The sequence below is a fragment of the Electrophorus electricus genome, chromosome 22, assembly GCF_041902795.1.
Source record: "Electrophorus electricus isolate QZ-2024a chromosome 22, ASM4190279v1, whole genome shotgun sequence".
In the NCBI taxonomy this organism is placed as follows: Eukaryota; Metazoa; Chordata; class Actinopteri; order Gymnotiformes; family Gymnotidae; genus Electrophorus; species Electrophorus electricus.
Genome location: NC_137518.1, coordinates 1,741,176 through 1,756,863, shown reverse-complemented (window position 1 = coordinate 1,756,863; position 15,688 = coordinate 1,741,176). Strand labels below are relative to the sequence as shown.

Sequence of the window (15,688 nt, the reverse complement as noted above, 5' to 3'; positions counted from 1 at the left end):
GACAGACACAATCTGCTGGCTCACTGTTTCTGCTGCGCCTTTTTACACATGGTGCAGCACTTCACCTCCGGTGGCACAAGGAAATCGCACGTGGCCGCCCGCTCCAGTATGACGGGCCCAGGCCCAGCCGGGAGCTCCCGCTCCAAGCCCCGGCACACGGCGTACCTCTCCAGGTCCTCCAGCAGGGCGGCGACCTGCGCAGGCGAAGTCAGCCGGGTCGGGTGGGCGTAGTAGATCCTGTGCGTGGGCAGCAGAGGCTGGCCCTGAACGGTGACGTGGTAGCAGAAGCCGGGCTCGATCTGCACGGCCGTGTCTGCCATGGAAGACAGCTTGGAGCACTGCAGGAGCTGCAGGCGGGGGCCCTCGGCCAGGACTGCGCACCAGAGCACGGGCAGCACGGCGCCACGCAGGGCTGACAGCAGCTGCAGCAGACCAGGCTCCAGGTCCACGCCACCGGATCTGCCCCCCAGGCTGAAGATCTGGGTGATCTGCAAGCACAAATCCCAAAGCATGCGGAACACGAGCAAATGTTTACGGAAAATGCATGATTGATCCATGTTCCCAACAAAGCGGAGACCGTATGGAAAGACAACACCGCACATCGATCAAACCTAAGCCACGGACGCCATGGATATGTCCGAAGAATAACATTAACTGCTAATTCATCCAATTATATGCTATTACATACTAAATGAGCCAATAATTCACAGTACACACACACACACACACACACACACACACGTGGGTCATATTTAGTTTTTGTTTTTTCATCAGACATAATGACGCACCATAACTCCACCCAGCATGGCTGACGCGCCCGTCATGAACGTGAAGCCCAGCTCCTCAAACTACGCTCCTACTCACCATGGGACCATCCTGGTCCTCCTCTCCCTCGTCTTCCTCGGCGGGGCGTTGGGCGGGGGGGCGAGACGGCGCCGCAGCCTCTCTCCTCTGCCACACCTGAGCGCGGCTCACGGCCTGCGTCTCACGCTCGGACCGCTCCGCGTGCAGAGGCGCGCTGGCGCCAGGCTCCGCCCCCTACCCCGATAAACACGGAGAGCTTTGAAGTTAAAATAATTAATGTCATGGGACTGTTTACTGTCCAGGTTACCACTATTATATATTTCATCAATTACTGTAGGAAAATGACTCTTAGGAAAGTATTACTACTACTTATTATTATTACTACTTTTTTTATATCATCATGGTAAACTAATATTAAGCCTGAGATGCCACACTAATGACATGACAAGGCAGAACTGCTGGTATCCCATAAATGTACTTCGTTTTCCCCTGTGCTCAGAGACTTTACACTAAACATGCACAACTCACAATGGCAGAAAGACTTTTTGTTTTGTCTCGTCTGGCTTGGAAGCCGTTTCTTGCGACCGCGTCCAAGTCCGCCTGGGGGCTCGTCTTCAAGGAAATAGGGGAACATGAGCACAGTCAGTGCTGCCTGATCAAAGCAGACCAACGTGGACAGCTGGACGGGTCTCTGAACACCCTGCAGTGGTGTGGGTCTGTATTTGTGGAGTTGTGTGTGTGTGAGGGTTCTTGAACCTGAATTCTTGCTGGATTGGTGCTGCTTGGTCTGTGACTCTGGGCAGCTTCATAAGACAGGTTGGGCTGGAGCAGTAAAAAAATGAATAAAATCTCACGCGCATCACCACTGAATAAAAAAACGCCACTGCATAACGTTTTACGTTTTAAAGTGACGGTGCCGTGTCCTCTCGTACCTGCCCGTTGTAATGCGAGCTGCCCTGCTTGCCTCGGTCCACGTGGCACACGGCACTCTCTTTCGTCCTCCTCTCCTGCTCGGCCTCGTTGTCGGAGAACTCAAAGTCCCAGTGGTCTCGGCTCCGGCGGGAGATTTTCTTCCGGCTGTACGTAAACCGCGGCCTGCTGAGTGTCGTCCAGGCCTACGGAGTAGGGAACAGCGTGTGACGCGACTCGGAAAGCAGACAGACTGGAGTAGCACTGGACACACTCACATGACTGATGTGTATTAGTGAAACAAATATGACCCGACATTTATGAAGCCTCTGTATTGAAACACACCGCCAATATCCACATCAACACCATTAACGTTATTCTTAAGATGAAACGCTGGGAGATGATTAGTAAGGTGACAGGCTTCTAGGAGTCCTACTCGGGCTTCTCTTTTGCACTGGCGACGACGGCAGTTCTGTCTCTTCTTATTGCTGCCGCCAAACTTGGGCTTGTCCACGCAGGACTCACAGACGCCACAGTCTGCCTTGGACACGCAGCCTTTACACCTGCCACACGACCGGCGGCTCTTCTTCAGTAAGCTCTGCGTGCGCACACCCACACCCACACCCACACACACACCCACACACACGGTCAGAGGAGACCTGCACCTAACTGACTGCTCTGCAGTTTATAGTCACTTTGAAGTTGGAGTCCAGCACTCCCGGCACTGCCACCGTACTCTAACGTCGGCCCGGCTGACTGGGTCAGAGACCTGTAGCCTGGACACGTTTTCATCCTCGAGAGCCCTCCTTCAGCACGTGGCCCAAAGACACTCCAAGTAAACGTGTAGGCAGAGTCCTACCTTGTTGCCATTGCCGTCGTCGAAGGGCGACTGGTCATCTGAATCGCTGTACTGTGGAAAAAAGGTCCCATTGGATGACGAATACAGTGTCTATTTCAATTCACAGCTCTCATTTTATATAGGATCGGTTCAGTTATTCGTAAGCATTACCTGGGATTCCTTAAAGTCTGGCACAGATTTCTAAAAGTCAATACAGAATTTAGGAAATATAGATGAACTAAGAAGACCCGTGAACTAACCCTTAAATCAGAACATTCTAAAAGTTAAGGAATTGGGGATATTTTTCATACCTTGGAAATGGTGTTAATAGCTACTAATCTTTCTGACAAGCGCCGTTCTGGTCTCTGAAGAGAAAGAGAAAAAGGGCTTGTTTCACATAGATGACATACAAAGGTCTGTAAGGCAGCACTGTCGTTACGAAAAGCAGAACACGCATGACGTCAAGATATCAGTGGAGTACTACTAGAAAAGCAACACTTACATGCACTGCTGAACCGAACTGTGTCACAGAAGGCACGTCATCAGATCTTCTCTAAAAGAGATACATTAGGCTCCATAAGGTAATTAACGAGACATAATTCCAAGCTCAGGCACCAAGAGAGGCAGATCCATAAATATGACGGTGTGATCACTACTGCGTCCCCTCTGTTCTCTCGCCGTACCTTGAGAGAAGGGCACAAGCACTTCCGCCTGCGGCACCTAACGGGTCGCCGGGAGTCCGGGTTCTGCTTGCTGTGTCTGCAGCTCGCACACGCGCCACAGTCCTCAGTCACCTGGCAGGCTCGGCAAAACCCACAGGGAAGCCACTAGGCCAAAAAGGAGGCGGAGTCAACTCCAACTTATTATGGCAGTTATGGCAATTTATGCTTCTCTAAAATCGATCGTAAGGTACAAACCCCCCATTACTCACCTTTCTAAAGACAATATTGCGGTTATCTTTAGCTAAACAAAAGGGGACAAAACAAAATGTTATAAACATTAAACAAGCACGAAATGACGCTATTGGCCCTTTTCCCGCAAACGGTACCGGCTCAACTCTACTGGCCTTTTTTGATTCTCTATCAGGAAAAGTTGTGATAGCACCTGGTACTTTTTTTGTTTTTGGCATCACCTCAGTTGGGCTTCCGAGTGAGCTAAAGGTAATCCCAAAAGGTGACATGAAATCACTGCCGACTACCGACTGGTCAGAGAGAACGGTCATTACAGTTCATCGTGCGTTACGTCAGCCGCGTCGCAGAGAACATTAGCTGGTGCAACAGTGCAGCTTTCTGATCAATTATGCTTCCATAAGTGAGAAGGCTTGGTACCTGGTACCAAAAGCAGGTAGAGCTGTTACCTAGTTACCTAGCCAATAATGGATTCTACTTCATTTTCCCAGCTAAAAAGAAAACAAAATTATTTATCAAATAAATCAATTAGAATTAACAATGGACTTTTTGCTCCATCACTTACTGGCATTGCATGCATTACTGCATTTCTCACAGCTGGTCTGTCCTTCCACGCCTGTAAACGAGTTTCTACACCTTACGCAGATGCTAAACAAAAAGAACGCAAACAGAGAATGTCCAGTACTGCCATCGTACCAAAACCGACACAAAAGAAACAAAATCAAATAAGACAAAAGCACGTACAGGAAGTCATGAGGCATACACATACCCGAGGACAGCTGTGGGAGGGATATACAGAGGGTCGGCCTCTGAACTAGCTGGCACCTTGGAGGTCCCAGACAGCAGGCCTCCTTCAGAAGGGATGGTGTGCCTGTTAGGGATTGTGGATGGGCTCACACGGGTATGGCTGGGATCCCGATGAGATGGGCCCGGGCTCGGGAGGCCGGCACTGAGCTCGTTTTGGCTGGAGGATGGATTCAGGCTGAACAGAGGCCCGGGGCTGTACGTCCTGTCCCCAGCATCGGCGGCCTCGTTGTGAAAGCTGGACTCGGAGGAGAAGCTGCCGTCGGCTGGGGAAGAGTGGCCCAGCTTCTTCCTCTACAGGGTGAGGAACTTGCTCTTAGTAAGGCAAAGACCACCAGATGGCTACATTCAAACTGTTGGATCCAACTTTACACGTATCCCACATGCTTAACAGACACGATACATCACCAGCTCGTGAGCCACCTCACCTTTGGACCTCTCCTTGGTATTTCACCATCAACAAACTTCCCCAGTTTGAAGTCAAAGTTTGTAAGATCTACAGTGTTCCTAATGAACCTGAGCAGCTCAATCTTGCTCCTCAGCCTTTCACCTTTAGGGCTGCAAAGACACACGTCTGGGTGAGATCAGCACACAGAGCCACACACAAACAGACGACGGACACACGGGGAAAACACCACGCTAACATTTTGAACACAGACCAAGCTCAGCAGACATGCCTCATGTAGTAGGCGTCACTCTGTCCGACGCTCATGCCAGAACGACGAAACACCACCTTGCGTTTCCAGCCCTCTCCCAGAGCAGGGCAGTCCTCCCAGCCTTCATCTGAGGCAAACTGACGTCGTCTCCTCTTTCTCCTAAAAAACAGTTTGCCTTGTATCGGCCTTTTCCTTTGTTAAACAACTATTATTAACAGCGTGCACGTGCCTGTATAGCCGATGGCAACCGGACCGTTCTAAGTCCTGAACCAGTGTGTCTACGTACAGCAAGTGTTAACGCACCCCACAGCACCTCTGCCTCTTCCTCTGTGACTCCTCTCACTGTCCCTGGCCAGACCGTCCAATTCAGCTTCCCTGCTGCCGTCCAGGTCCCAGCTCTGGTCATCGTCATCTTCATCATAATCCTCCTCGAGAGGCTCCAACCAGTCCACGGAAGGCTCCACCAGCCTGGTCACAGGCTCATTTCCAGTTTCACTAAAGGCACGCTCACCATAGTCGTCTCCGGCAGTATTCGCTGTTTCTGTGCTGTCGGAGTGGTCCGTCCTGTCCTCGGGGTTGACAGGTTCTTCCCCAATGCTCGGCGATTCAGGAGTTGTTTCAACATCCCCTTCCTCTTTCTCCATGTGTGAAGTTGTTGCACCTTAATTCCTTTCCTAGAACTTCTTGAACACGAAAATTCAAACTGACAATATGCAATGATGCTTCTTAGCTCCTCTCGAGCTTGTATTCATCAATACTGTTACTAGCTAATGCTGAACGTTTAAGAAACGTTAACAGAAAATTAACAGTCATCAAGTTCACTCAAGTTGTAGGTACCTAGCTATAGCTATAATAGCTGTAATTTATTACTACGTTGAACTGTTTTGTAACTTGACTGCAGTGGGTTAGCTAGGTCCAATAACGTAACTCTAAATGACTGCAACAAAACTGGGCAGGTTAACTAGCTATGCAAAATGTTTGTGAGTTAACATCACCAATGTAGCCTGCTAACGTTAGCTAACGATGGGCAGATGTGCAGATGGCCAGAAAAACGGCTAACTAGCTAACTGGATCCATGTTATCCAGTAGGCGTATGACTAGCCAGCCGCTAAGCTAAGATAGGCTAGGCTAGGCTAGGCTAGGCTAAGATAGCACTGTTAGCCCAACGTATGAGGCAGCAACCGACAACCTGAGAAGTTCTGAGAAGTACCTCTTTGCATTCCGGCGCGACGCCTTATATTTGCGAGATCACGGTTCCCCCCGCTTATGTTTGGCTTGACTTCGCCTTTCGTAAATTATAACCAATAACTCAGAAATACTTACTTTATAGGCAGGAAACGGAAACTGTCGTTGAACTCGGAGGAAGAACCAGGTGACGTAGCGAGGCTACGTCACTGAACGGGACAACCGCACGTCTCGATATTATCGATTCTCCCTGTACTGACACACGACTCGCACACTTTGGTTTGGTGTGTTGTCTAGGATCTACATTCTGAGGTTGCCACAATATCCGATCTCGTGGTTTTCTGTTTAGGTAGGTTCTTAAATTTCAGTGCGAATCTGACAACCTGAGTCTCCAAAGAAAGGTGTTTCTGTGCGAGCGGTTCTCAAACTCAGTCGTATATCCGTCGACACAATCATTAAAATAATTTATTCGTTGAACATTATAATCGATTTTCTTTTATGGAAATCAGGCTCGTTAGCTGTATCTCAAAGAGGAAGAAAACGGACCACTTTCTAAATGAGCAGTCAACTAAGCTAAACGAGAGTAGACCGCACAATCCTACCTTGTCCGCAACATTTTTTAAATATACCAAGAATGTTTGGTAGAAACCTTTGGACAATCATAGGTGCTCTAAAAAGACACAGCTATTTACACAAGAATGGAATTAACCTCTAAAATAGTAAACACATGCAGCACAATGACAACACCTGTGGCACCCGTGCCAGAACAGAAACAAAAGATAATCAGAAGAGAGATATGTTTAAAGTTGTCACTACAAAACGTGAACGTTACCAAAATGTATAGCAAAGACAGGGACCATGTTATACCTAGGATATAATTTACAAACTTGTTCGAGCATAATTCAAGGAGAAATGTCCCCCCCGGATTCTTCACATTATGAAACATCCAATATACTGACCCCTACAGTCATGGCCAAATGTTGAGACAGACATTTTGGTTCTCACAGTTTACAGCCTCGGTTTTTTGGTGTGTTTTTTTTTGGGGTGGGGGGGGTTAAGATCCCCGTGTCAGATGTTCATATGGTATAGTGAAGTACAATAAGCATTTCATAAGTAACTTTTTATTGACAAATACATCCAGTTTAAGCAAAGATAATATTTACAGTGGTGACCCTTCTTTAAGACTTGTGCAATGCTGAATATCAGTTTCTTGACTGATGACAGCCCATTCTTGCCTAATCAGTCCTTGGAGTTGATCAGTTTCTGTGTTTTTGTTTATCCACCCTCTTTTATGAGGATTCACCACAGGTTCTCAATGGGCTTGAGATCCAGGGAGTTTCCTAGCCATGGACCCATCACTTCAATGTTTTGGTCACGGAGCTGCTTGGTTATCACTTTTGCATTGTGACGGTGTGCCATCATGCTGGAAAAAGCATTGTTCATCACCAAGTTGCTCTTGGAGGATGTTTTGATGCCATTCCATATTCCTGGCAGTGTTCTTGGGCAAAAAGGTTTGCTCAAACACACTCCCTTGGATGAGAAGCAACCCCACACATCAATTGTCTCAAGATGCCTCACTGTTGGCATGATGTAGGACTCATGGTAGCATTCACCTCTTCTCCAGACAATCATTTGTCCAGATGTCCCAGTCTAAAGGGGGCTTCATCAGAGAAAATAACTTCACCCCAGGCCTCTGCAGTCCAATCCCTATGCTTCCTGCAGAATGTCAGTCTGTCCTTGATGTTTTTCTTGGAGAGAAGTAGTTTCTTTGCTGGCCTTCTTGACACCAAGCACTGTGCATGCAGATGCACTCACACCTGCCTTATGCTATTCCTCAGCAAGCACTGCACTGTACTGTACTGTACTTCCCTAGAGGTAACCATGATTAACAAAAGAAAACTTCAACCACTACCACCCTTTTAAAGCAACCAGTCTGCTCTTCTAATCAGCATGACAGAGTGATATCAGCTGCCATGTCCTCATTAATAATTTCTCCTCAGCTAACGAGAAGATCACTGAAATGATGTTCACAGGCCATTTTGTGGCAGGCCTGAAATGCATTCATTTTTGTGATTAAGTTAATTTTCATTGCAAGGAATGACTTTGCACTTAATAGCTGCCTCTATCTAGGGGACCCACTCTATTGAGCATAAACTGGTTCATTTGAAGACTTAAATTATTAATCACATGTCAGCTGCACTTTATTGAAAAGAAAAGTAAAAAGAATTACTTCCATAAATATTGTTTGGTACTTTTTGGTAGTAAAAATGAGTGCTCCTTTAATATCTAAAAAAACAAACAAACTTACTGAAATTAAGTTTAAAGGTAGGACATTTCTGGTCATCCATGCCTTTCTGTTACTTTAGATCTCAGCTTTTGCAGTTTTGTTAATAAATCTGTCCAAATGGATACATATGTAAAAAATGAATACAAATGTTATTTGTATATACAGCATGTCTCTAAAGTAAGAACAATAAATTGCTAAAACTGAGTGTTTTCAAGTCTGTGCATTAAAACATGTGTGATGGTAGTTTTAAAAAGCTGCACTGAAATTCAGCAGCATCAAGAGAAACATATCCATAATCCGAGGCCCAATCCAGAATTAGCTTCTAATAATTCTGTACCATGGGGCAGATCTTCAAATTGTTTTAATTGACGCAAGACTGATCTGAGTCAGGCATTTAGCATATAGAAATAACTGTAGCAAAACCTGAAACATTTAGAACCAACTATTAAAAAGACTTTACAGAAATAATGCAGTATTGGGTTAAGTGAAAGATCATCATTAACCATAGCAATCCTCCCACTGTCCAAGTGTACAGGATTACGATTTCAATTATGCGGAGGTGGAGTACAACACCATAATCATTTTTGTTTAAGACTATTCTGTTTAAAACCTATCCTTTGTGTTTAATTACCAGAAGATACTGTGGCTCAAAAGCTGGGAGCCATGGAGTCTCAGTCGTAATTTTCTCCGTAGCCTCAATAGCTCCCTAACCCTGCTGTGCACAGCCAAGAATCAAATCTACCATTCAGGGCATATATAGAGGACCTCACAGACAGCACAGGATCATTTCCAGGCTTCAGGGGCACAAAAAACTGGTACAGTGGGTCCTTGGAGGAAAAATGTAAGGTAAAATGAGTGAGACAAGTGGTACAGTACAGAAAACCGAGTGCTCTGAAGGTGGCTGGAGCAGCGATTCAAGCGAGAACGGGCAAGTGGAGGATTGAGGAGGTCATCCAGGAAGCAGAGGCAAGGCTGCGCCACAGGAAGCCGAGCTGGGCTAGGATCCTTCCCAACTCCCCAACAGACGCCATCAGAGGAAAGGAAAGCAATGCTTCGTTCTGGAGGAGGCGAGAGCTGCAGGGGAGGAACCGAGAATCTGCAATACCCGAAGGAGGGTACACCTGGTTTAGGGTTCCAGTCATGCACCTACAAAACATCAGGACTGCGACCAGAGGTAACCATGATGGTACCATTACAAGACTGTTCTATTATTATTACTTTCATTAGTTCATCTACCCTCTGTCGTTTGTTTAAATTACTTACTATATTGAAACAATAAAAGATAATAATCTGGTCCAATAAGGTGAATAATGAGATCTACAAATTGCAAAAAAAAAAATTTTTAGTAAAATCAAATCTGCCCAATTTTAGACAAAGACGTTAACAAAACACTGCACAAAGCCAACAGATGTCTGCAAATATTTACAATACAGAAACCAGTAGAGAGGATGTCTGTCCTTCTTGGGAGGTGGGGAGGGAGGGATTGCTAACTGTCCTTGCCGGGAGGGAGGAGGGAATGGCTGTGGCCGTCTGTCCTTGTTGGGAGGCATGGCTATCTGTCCTTGTTGGTTCGCAGGTCTGTGGTCAGTGGATCGTGCTGAATGGTCTGGTGCAACATGAGGGCCAGCAGTCCTGCTCTGTTCGTCATCGCTGTCCTTACATTGCGCTCCTGTTCAAACAACTCATCCAGCTTGTACCACTGTTACAGAAAAACAGACAGGAAGAAACCAGTATGAATTTTAAAAGTTTAGTTTTAAAGTCTAAAACACTGTCAGTCTAGTTCTGCAGGACCCGAAACTTTGAGCTGATCAGAAAAGAACTGAAATTAGGCATACAAGTGTAGGAAAAGTGCTCAAATCTTCAATACTGTGGTCGTCCAGAAGCCAAATTTAATCTAGACCGATCCCTGAAGAACAGCAGTAGCTCAAAAAAACAGGTAAACATCTGCTTTAACACAAACATGCCCATGTGACGCACCACTCGGACGCGCTCCAGATCGACCTCGGCCCGGCGGAGCTTCTCCCAGCAATAGTGCCTGTTGCATTTGCGCTTGGCCACCCTGCAGAACTCTCCTGTCGGCTCAAAGACGTTCCGCACTAGAGGACACCCACACACCTCGTCTACCGGAACCTGCAGCGTGAGAACAAGAGAGAAAACAGCAGGCTTACTCACCATGTCAATTGTTTAGATTCTTTAAAAAAAAAAAAAAAAAAAAAAAAAAAGTAACGAAGCCGGTGTTTAAGTTTATGGGGAAGAGTTTCTCACCTTGGGGTCTCTAGAGTGTTCTGGACACAAGACTTGAAGCCTCTTACAATAAGTTTTACTCTGGGGGTTATACACATCGCAGAAGAGTCTTGTTGCCCTGGGAATACAATTGTGTAAATAATTAGAGGAAAATTAATAACAATGAATGAATGCGTACAAGTAAATTAAACATGCTTGTTTAAATTTAAGAGATCCTCTCACCCTTCTATTCGTGTTGGAAAAACGGAACCAAAAGATGTCTGGCTCTCATACTGCCCATAAAATTTAAAAAGTGTGGGAAAAGGGAGAGAAACAAAAAGAAAGTAGATGAGGCATGTTACACGACACAGAACACTTTTAATAACGACGCCTGCAAACAAAAGCTCACCTTAGCATAACACCTTTCCATGTGTCTGAGCGCCACCTTGGGGTTAATCGGGTGACTGCAGGACACGCAGAAGATCTGCAGATCCGTGTCTTCACTTTCTGTTTCGTTCACCTGCAGAGGGAACACACACACAAAAAAAAAAAAAAAAAGGAGTGTGGCAGTGGCAGCTCACAGCAGGGCGCTCGTGTGGAGCTGGGTAGGCGGCCCTTACCTCCTCGTCCTGCTGCACCACCTGCTGCTTGGCCTTGGCGATGATGCCCTCCAGCTCGTGGAAGCGGCGCTCCATCTCTGCCAGGCGCAGGCGTGCCGCCTGCTGCTCCCGCCGGATTCGCTCCAGCTGCTTCCTGCCTAGTTCCTCGGCCACGCACGGGCTCTGCTGCCACTGCTGGATCCGCTGGGGCAGGATCTCATAGATCCGACTGCAATGCACATACAAAAAAACAAAACAAAAACAAAAAAAACCCCACTTCCATTTCCTTTTGTTCGTGGAGCTCAAGTCTTGGATTAGGTTCAGGTAGGTACATTTTAGGGGAGACCTGATCTTGTCTGTGTTTTTAATTGACTAAGTCTGGGTCAATTGCTCATGCGTAAAAAGACTAAATTCGACAATACGGTCATTTAATCCCCACAAAGACATCAGATCGACCAAACATTACCTTGTTAGTCCTACCATTTAAATTATTCCAATATTTTTTCTTCCTTTGAGTAAATTGTTTTAATTATTAAAAAGATAAAAAGTAAAAAAAAAACAGAGCCCTGATCAGGGATGGTGTATTCTGAAATCTAAAACTGCTTCACCTCCCCCAAAAAAGTTTTAGTAGAGTCAAGACTACCTAAATAAATTAGCAAACTAACAAAACAAGTCAGCAGAGTTCTTCCATTATTTACAAGGACTGAATACATTTACAGTATTTGGCTGAGGCACTTATCCAGATCGACTTGCAGAAACATATATCAGAAGACAGTGTGAACGAACTTGGCAGCAAGTTTCATTCCACAGTCCTCGGAGCAGTATTTGGAGTTTGGGCGTGCCGCGTCGATGCAGTTGGGACCCAAGCACTGGCGCACATCGCTGCCGTGGTGGGCATCGGCCCGGTCGCCGTGTCGCATGCGCTCTTTGTGCTTCTGCTTCTGCCTGTGACGGCGGGATTCCTTCTGTGGGACGCCAGGACCGGTCACTCCTGGGACTGCATCGGTCAGCTTTAAATCAGTCCCCTGCGGGACGTGGCTCGGCTTTTACATACCTTTCTGTCAAACTTCTTTTCTCGCCGCTTAACATGCTTGACTTTTATGGCTTTTTTGCGCCGGGCTGGGCTGTAAACTGGGCCGTCCTCGTCTTCGCTGCCCCATGGCTAGAGAAGCACGGAAAACCGTGAGCTTAGGTCAGACATAAATGAAACAGAATGAAGAGCCAACCAGCTGTAGACTGTCACTGGCGCACTGACGGGTGAGACGCAAATAAAGCTTAGCACTTGCACCTGAGCACGACAAGTTTAAGCTGTGATACCATGTTCGCATCCGTGTAGTGCTGGTACAGCTCCATCTCATTCTCATCGTAATCGTCCAAGTATCGTCGGTCTCTGTACGACATCTCCCTCCTCTCACGCAGGGAAAGCTCCGCATCTCGGACACGCAACATTTTCTGCAGAGATCACGTTAAACTGAAAATCACTGGCTGACAGAAACAGCTATCTAACGTAAGTGACTCACTAGGTGTAACTGAGGTGATTACCCGCGCGCGAACTACACACTGACGCAGTCGACATTTCTGACGGATTTTGTTTGGGCCCCCAAATTTTTTCATGTCCTTGCAGAAGTCACACTGAGCACAGTCCTCGGTGCGCCGGCACGGTTCACACTCGCCACACATACGTGCAGACCTCTTCACCTAACATTACACCACAACAGTAAAATATCATCTTATTTGCCCTCTTTCTCTGTGGTGCTGTTACCTGGATTTATAACTACTTCAATAATTTACTTATAAAGCAAAAACATTTAGGGAACAGGCCAGAGAAATAGCCTTGTTAGGAATTAAAACAGGTCAGCACAAGCATGCAGGAGGCTTAACATTAAGGTTTGGGAAACTTACTTTAGATCCACGGCGCCTCTCAAGTGTGAAATCTGGAGTACTGGATCGTTTTTCCCCCTTCTCCGGTTCAGCCTCCTTCTCTCGTGTCTTCTTAGGCCGGTATTTTATCTCAAGGGATGGATCTATTTCTGAGAGACAAGAGGATCTTATATTAGCTTTTCTCTAGAGCTTTTAGAGACACAGTGACAAATCACTCATGGTTACAACTATTTCACATGCAACATTTCCTGCAGGTAAATTAGCACTTACTGACTTATTGTTCAGACTGAAATTATGAACGGAGGGTAGGGAAGGGTCACCCACCTTGGCAATGTTGACAGTACCACTCTCTGATAGCTTTGGCCATTTTCTCGGTCACATTTATACAGCGGCCATGAAACCACTCGTTACAGTTGTCACAACCACTGTGCACACAAGAGCGCAGGCATATGGTTGTCAGTTAGTGATGCAAACTGCTGCAAATATCGGAGTGCATCTGTAAAGAGGCATGCAAGTTACATCCATGTTTAATGTACACCAGTCTTACATCATGAAGCAGTTGATGTCCGGTTTTCGACAAATGCAGTAGAGAGGTGCATTCTCCTCTTCTAAGCAGCTGTTGTCCACAGTAGGAGGCTGGTCCATATCAGACATTTCGCTGTCCTTTGGTGAAAAAGACAAGACCATTACACACGGCGGAGGATTTGTATTGTCTCACACAGCCCTATTTCGAACTGTAGCATTAATAAACACATATCCACAAAGTAGTCAACGAACTCGTTTCGTCTCTCTGTCTTACGAAACCTGAAAACTCTCTTGCAGGAGCCGCCGGTTTAATTCCAAGGCGTAACAACTAGCAAGCTAGCTAAGACAACGCACAGGCCAGAGACAACACGATCATGAATGCGCCATATCCTAGTTGGTTATTACTGATTACTACTTTTAGGTTAAAATGTCTGTTAGCCGGACAGCTAAGTCTCGCTTACATCGGAAACAAATATCCACATAGTTCAGCAAGCCAGTTAGCAAGATAGCCAAGTTTGCTACCTGAGTGAACAGAAAACGACGAGTTATTCTAGACTATGTAATTACATAGACATAATTAGTGGCCTAAAAAGTATAACTTACTGACAAGCCAGACAGGTAATATTTGGAGGACACTAACAGCTAGATATGTTAGCCAGGTAACTTAGCGTTAGCGAACAAACTTACCATTGACTCTCTTTGTGACCAGCTAGCTCGCTAACTAGCTTAAATGGTTAAACGACTGGCTGTTGACAGCGGTCCCTAACTTAATATAACGTTAAGTTCGAAATGCAGAGATAATTAAGCTACTGAGGAGTTTAAAAGGGCGATTTCACACCAGGGCGGGTAAGATAGCCAGCTAGCTAACGCACGAGCTAGAACTTTGGTGCCTGTTTTCATTGGTGGTCAAGGTTGGTTGTTCATAATAAAAGTCCCACGTTTGTCAAATCATTTTCCCCCGCCAAAATGTAACATAACTTACCAAATTACTGACATAATAAAATTATTCCTAGGTTGATAATCATAGTTACTCAGATTTTATTCTGTTGTTCTACATCAAACAAAATCGCCCCGAGCAAAATGTTTAAAAAGACCTGCATTTAATTACGGGGAGTAGGCTAAGGCAAACTTCTGTAGCTAAAAGATAAGAGCTCACTCTAGCAGTAAGAAAGGAAACAGCGGCCGCTTGAGAAAAATATGAAACATCTTTTCAAGGTTAGTTTTTCATTATTTTAATTAACGACAATAGGAATTCCACTTCACAGTTTTTGAAGACAGAAACCAAAATGAGTTCATTAGCTTTTGCCTTTCCAGAGGGATACGTTAATTTCTATAGGATATTGCATTTTAGAACAGTAGACCACAACAGAAAACTGAGTCGCAATTAACGTTAATTTAAATCTGGTCATTAATCATGATAAACGCGTATTTGATTACTGAAAATGTTCATACCTATTTTGATATAATATAGGATACATACATTTAGGATATTTTCCTCGTTTAATTTTTGAACCTATGAACAATGTCAAGCGTGAATAGACTTTAATAGACTTTTCGTTTCAAAACAAAGCTTTTGTGAATTTTGCAGACTTTTTAAAAGTGCTTTGCATTTTCTCAAAAACGCGAAGGCTGAAATAAACGAAGACTGGCTATTCGCTTACTGTTGAGATTTATTACCCTCTTTATTCATTGGTGTTCCTCTTTGCATCCATGTGACCTATTGTGAATATGTTTGCTAAATGGAACAGATTAATAATAGATTAATATCTGCTATTTAGCGCTTTATTGGTGCATTTCTACTTGGCCAAGTTCTCCGAATAATGAAAGGTTGTTTTGGCTGCGACCTTAAGATAGGAATACGAATCCATCTAAAGCCTTTGCTTGTAGTACGTTATTGACGTGTGTTTGCACTTTTGGAGTAATTTATCCGCGGAAAAAAAGCACCTCCTCTCCTTCTGCTCCTGTACTCGAGTCTTTCAGCTTATGTTCAGGAATTGGCAACGCTTCTCTGTTCACACTCTGCATTTCAACACCGTGATATTCCAGTGGTCTTGAGAGGGTCTGGAAGC

The 15,688-nt window shown here is 45.4% G+C and overlaps 2 protein-coding genes across 10 annotated transcripts; both read right to left on the bottom strand.

Annotated features, from left to right (window-relative positions):
* Positions 1-10: 10 nt before the first annotated feature.
* On the bottom strand, positions 11-6,363 carry mbd1b (methyl-CpG binding domain protein 1b). Of its 7 annotated transcripts, none has more exons than XM_027025017.3 (18): positions 6,243-6,363; positions 5,223-5,602; positions 4,941-5,078; positions 4,692-4,821; positions 4,229-4,557; positions 4,025-4,107; positions 3,483-3,514; positions 3,235-3,378; positions 3,054-3,104; positions 2,863-2,916; positions 2,723-2,752; positions 2,573-2,623; positions 2,150-2,311; positions 1,737-1,919; positions 1,561-1,626; positions 1,333-1,416; positions 865-1,038; positions 11-488 (listed from the first exon to the last, which is right to left on the bottom strand). In XM_027025017.3, the coding sequence occupies exons 2-18, from the start codon at positions 5,561-5,563 to the stop codon at positions 21-23; spliced, it is 2,520 nt and encodes an 839-aa protein (XP_026880818.2). In that variant the 5' UTR covers positions 5,564-5,602; positions 6,243-6,363; the 3' UTR covers positions 11-20. The 7 variants fall into 7 exon arrangements, with proteins under 7 accessions (XP_026880818.2, XP_026880836.2, XP_026880810.2 ...); XM_027025035.3 differs by having other exon boundaries at positions 5,223-5,599; positions 6,243-6,316; XM_027025009.3 differs by having other exon boundaries at positions 6,130-6,259.
* Positions 6,364-9,720: 3,357 nt separating this feature from the next.
* On the bottom strand, positions 9,721-14,520 carry cxxc1b (CXXC finger protein 1b). 3 transcript variants are annotated; one of them, XM_035520622.2, is made up of 14 exons: positions 14,307-14,520; positions 13,642-13,757; positions 13,419-13,519; positions 13,116-13,243; positions 12,756-12,911; positions 12,531-12,665; positions 12,268-12,375; positions 12,000-12,178; positions 11,235-11,442; positions 11,024-11,134; positions 10,858-10,907; positions 10,657-10,753; positions 10,369-10,521; positions 9,721-10,090 (listed from the first exon to the last, which is right to left on the bottom strand). In XM_035520622.2, the coding sequence occupies exons 1-14, from the start codon at positions 14,307-14,309 to the stop codon at positions 9,944-9,946; spliced, it is 1,692 nt and encodes a 563-aa protein (XP_035376515.1). In that variant the 5' UTR covers positions 14,310-14,520; the 3' UTR covers positions 9,721-9,943. The 3 variants fall into 3 exon arrangements, with proteins under 3 accessions (XP_035376515.1, XP_026880996.2, XP_081561605.1); XM_027025195.3 differs by having other exon boundaries at positions 12,000-12,175; XM_081705479.1 differs by lacking the exon at positions 12,756-12,911.
* Between the last annotated feature and the right edge of the window lie 1,168 nt (positions 14,521-15,688).

Bases quoted from the DNA above. Each gene is read 5' to 3' on its own strand.
- mbd1b (XM_027025017.3), bottom strand. From the start codon at position 5,563: ATGGAGAAAGAGGAAGGGGATGTTGAAACAACTCCTGAATCGCCGAGC. The intron at 3,515-4,024 runs GTAAGTGATGGA...CCTTTTGTTTAG, and splicing joins CAGTAATGCATGCAATGCCA to CTAAAGATAACCGCAATATT. The intron at 2,624-2,722 runs GTAATGCTTACG...TTTTTTCCACAG, and splicing joins CAGACTTTAAGGAATCCCAG to TACAGCGATTCAGATGACCA.
- cxxc1b (XM_035520622.2), bottom strand. The intron at 12,666-12,755 runs GTAATCACCTCA...TGATCTCTGCAG, and splicing joins AGTGTGTAGTTCGCGCGCGG to AAAATGTTGCGTGTCCGAGA. The intron at 12,376-12,530 runs GTATCACAGCTT...GTGCTTCTCTAG, and splicing joins ACTACACGGATGCGAACATG to CCATGGGGCAGCGAAGACGA.